A 3261-nucleotide genomic window follows, 5' to 3' on the forward strand; every position below is an offset into this window, starting at 1 on the left:
ACTTTTCCGTTTATTTAAAAAAGAATTACATGCTTAAATATTTAATCGGTTAAAAAAAGAAATGATTTGTTTATAATATTTTAATTTTAATTTTTTATGTGATATATTTAATATTATAAAATTGATAATTTTAGCTTAGGAGGATTAGTGATAGGCCGATGAAGATTAAGTTAGTCTTTGGGGGTGTTACGTTGCATGTTTGTAGTGTTTATGCGCTGCAGATGGGCTTGAAAGAGGAGGTGAAGGCGAGATTTTGGGAAGATTTGGATGAGGTAGTGAGAAGCGTGCCTAGCACGGAGAAGATCGTCATAGAAAGGGACTTCAATGGGCACATTGGGATCCTACCTGGAGGTTATGACGATGTGTATGGTGGTTTTGGCTTCGGTGTTAGAAATGGCAAGAGAACGGCCCTATTGGATTTTGCGAGAGCTTTTGAGCTGGTGATTGTGAACTTGAGTTTCACGAAGAAGGAGGATCACCTAATTACCTTTCGGAGCGCAAAAGCCAAGACTCAGATTGACTTTCTGCTGCTTAGGAAGGGGGATAGGGTGCTATGTAAGGACTGTAAGGTCATTTTGAACGAGCACCTCTCAACCCAGCATATTCTGTTAGTGATGGACTTGTCTATCAAGAAGATAAAGAAGAAATGGGTCGGGGAAGGTTGATCTAGAATTAAGTGGGGTAACTTGACGCCAGAAAGTGCACTGAAGATAGGGGGAAAGGTGCGGGTATGGAAGCGTGAGAGTGCAGAGGGGACGTGGATGCTATGTGGGATGGGGCGGCCAGCTGCATCACAGAGACTGCTAAAGGTGTGTTGGGTTTTTCGAGGGGCCGAGCAGGTCGACATAAGGGGGACTGGTGATGGAATGAAGAAGTGAAGAAGAAAGTGGAGATCAAGAAGGGGGCATATGTTAAGTTGATTGAGAGTAAAGATGAAGAAGAGAAATGGGTGAATAAAGAGGGGTACAAGGTAGCTAGGAAAGAGGCTAAGTTGGAAGTTACGGTTGCCAAGTATGCAACATTTGAATGTTTGTATGCTGGGTTAGAGGAGAAAGGAGGGGATAAGAGATTGTATAGTCTTGCAAAAGTATGAGAGCGGAAGGGTCGTGACCTAGATCAAGTGAAGTGCATTAAGAGAGAGGATAGTAGTGTTCTGGTGGAGAATGCTCACATTAAGAAAAGATAGCAGGACTACTTTCATAGACTTTTGAACGAGGAAGGAAATAGAGGCATTGAGCTAGGGGAGCTGGAGCATTCGGAGGAAAGCCGTGATTTCAGCTACTGCAGGCGTTTTAAGGTAGAGGAGGTCAAAGAGGCAATTTGTAAGATGCAGAGGGGTAGGGCGACGGCACCGAACGAGATTTCGATGGATTTTTGGAAGTATGCAGGAGGGGCAGGGCTTAGGTGGTTGACGAATTTGTTTAACGGTATTTTCAAGACTGCGAGAATACCTGAGGCTTGAAGATAGAGTACGATGATTTCGCTTTACAAAAACAAGGGTGACATTCAGAGTTGCAACAACTATAGGGGTATTAAGCTGTTGAGTCACACTATGAAGATTTGGGTGAAAGTGGTTGAGCGGAGATTGAAGAGGGTTGTGCCTGTTTCAGAGAATCAGTTTGGATTTATGCCTGGTCGTTCAATGATAGAGGCAATCTATTTGGTGAGGAAATTGGTGGAGCAGTATAGATAAAGGAAGAGGGACTTACACTTGGTGTTCATCGACCAAGAAAAAGCGTATGATAAAGTCTCAAAGGAGGTTCTTTGGAGGTGTTTAGAGGTGAGAGGGGTCCTGGTGGCATACACCAGAGTTATTAAGGACATGTACGGTGGAGTGAAAACCAGGGTGAGGACGGTGGGAGGAGACTCAGACCATTTTCTGATCGATACAGGGTTACATCAGGGATCGACTCTTAGTCCATTCGTGTTTGCATTAGTGATGGACGTGTTGACGCAGAGTATTCAAGGCAAGGTGCCTTGGTGTATGTTATTTGCGGATGATGTAGTGCTGATTGATGAGACGCGGAGGGGCATGAATGACAAATTGGTGGTTTGGAGGCAAACCCTTAAGTCGAAGGGGTTCAGGTTAAGTAGGTCCAAGATGGAGTATTTGGAATGCAAGTTTAGTGACTTGAGGCAGGAGGACGATGTGGTGGTGAGGTTGGACTCCCAAGATGTTTGTAAGAGGGATAGTTTTAAGTATCTTGGGTCTTCGATCCAGGGGAATGGTGAGATTGATGAGGATGTCACTAATCATATTGGAGTAGGTTGGATGAAGTGGAGGCTCGCCTCGGGGGTGTTGTGTGATAAGAAAGTGCCCCTTAAGCTTAAAGGAAAAATCTATAGAGTGGCAGTCCATCCGGCCATGTTGTATGCTGCGGAGTGTTGGCCAGTCAAGCACTCCCACATCCAAAAAGCGAGGGTGGCGGAAATGAGGATGTTGCATTGGATGTGTGGGCTGACTAGAGGGGACAGGATTAGGAATGAGATTATCCGGGAGAAGATGGGAGTGGCTTCGGTGGAGGACAAAATGCGGGAAGGAAGGCTGAGATGGTTTGGACATGTGATGAGAAGGGACGCGGATGCCCTAGTGCGTAGGTGTGAGAGACTAGCGTTGGATGGCTTCAGGAGGAGTAGAGGTAGGCCGAAGAAATAATGAAAGGAGATGATCAGACATGACATGGAGCAGCTGCAGCTTACTGAGGACAGGACCCTAGATAGGAAGGTGTGGAGGTCGCGGATAAGAGTAGAAGGCTAGCGGGAGGGTGTGGGTTGTAGAAAGCCACCAGGAGAGATCTTGTGTAGTCGGGTTAGTAACCTTAGGTCTGTGTCTATATGTATTTATGGCAGGGAGTATGTGTTACTTATACGTGGGTGTCCCATTCTTATTTTCTCAGTTGCTATCTGCTTATTTCGTGTTGTCGTATCTCTCGTATTCTCGTATTGCTCTGATTTACTTTTTATTATTCCTTACATTTTTTCTGTTCTGTATTCCATCTCCTTGTCGCCTATTCTTTATCTTGAGCCGGGGGTCTATCAGAAACAACCTTTCTACTTCTTCGGAGGTAGCGGTGTGTACTGTGTACATCTTACCCTCCCCAAACCTCACTTTATGGGAACACACTGGGTTTGTTGTTGTTGTTATTTTAAGACATCTAACATAACTTTAATTTACAACAACAACAACAACAACAAACCCAGTGTATTCCCACGTAGTAAGGTCTGGGGAGGGTAAGATGTACGCAGTCCATACCTCTACCT

General features: G+C 44.8%; 1 protein-coding gene across 1 annotated transcript; it reads left to right on the forward strand.

Moving 5' to 3' along the window:
• The first annotated feature begins 158 nt into the window (after positions 1 to 158).
• LOC107854952 lies at positions 159 to 1462 on the forward strand. The gene is made up of 4 exons (XM_047404778.1): positions 159 to 440; positions 711 to 809; positions 881 to 1087; positions 1190 to 1462. The coding sequence occupies exons 1-4, from the start codon at positions 159 to 161 to the stop codon at positions 1460 to 1462; spliced, it is 861 nt and encodes a 286-aa protein (XP_047260734.1).
• The last annotated feature ends 1799 nt before the right edge of the window (positions 1463 to 3261 follow it).

The sequence above is a fragment of the Capsicum annuum genome, unplaced genomic scaffold (genome assembly GCF_002878395.1).
Source record: "Capsicum annuum cultivar UCD-10X-F1 unplaced genomic scaffold, UCD10Xv1.1 ctg67926, whole genome shotgun sequence".
NCBI lineage: Eukaryota > Viridiplantae > Streptophyta > Magnoliopsida > Solanales > Solanaceae > Capsicum > Capsicum annuum.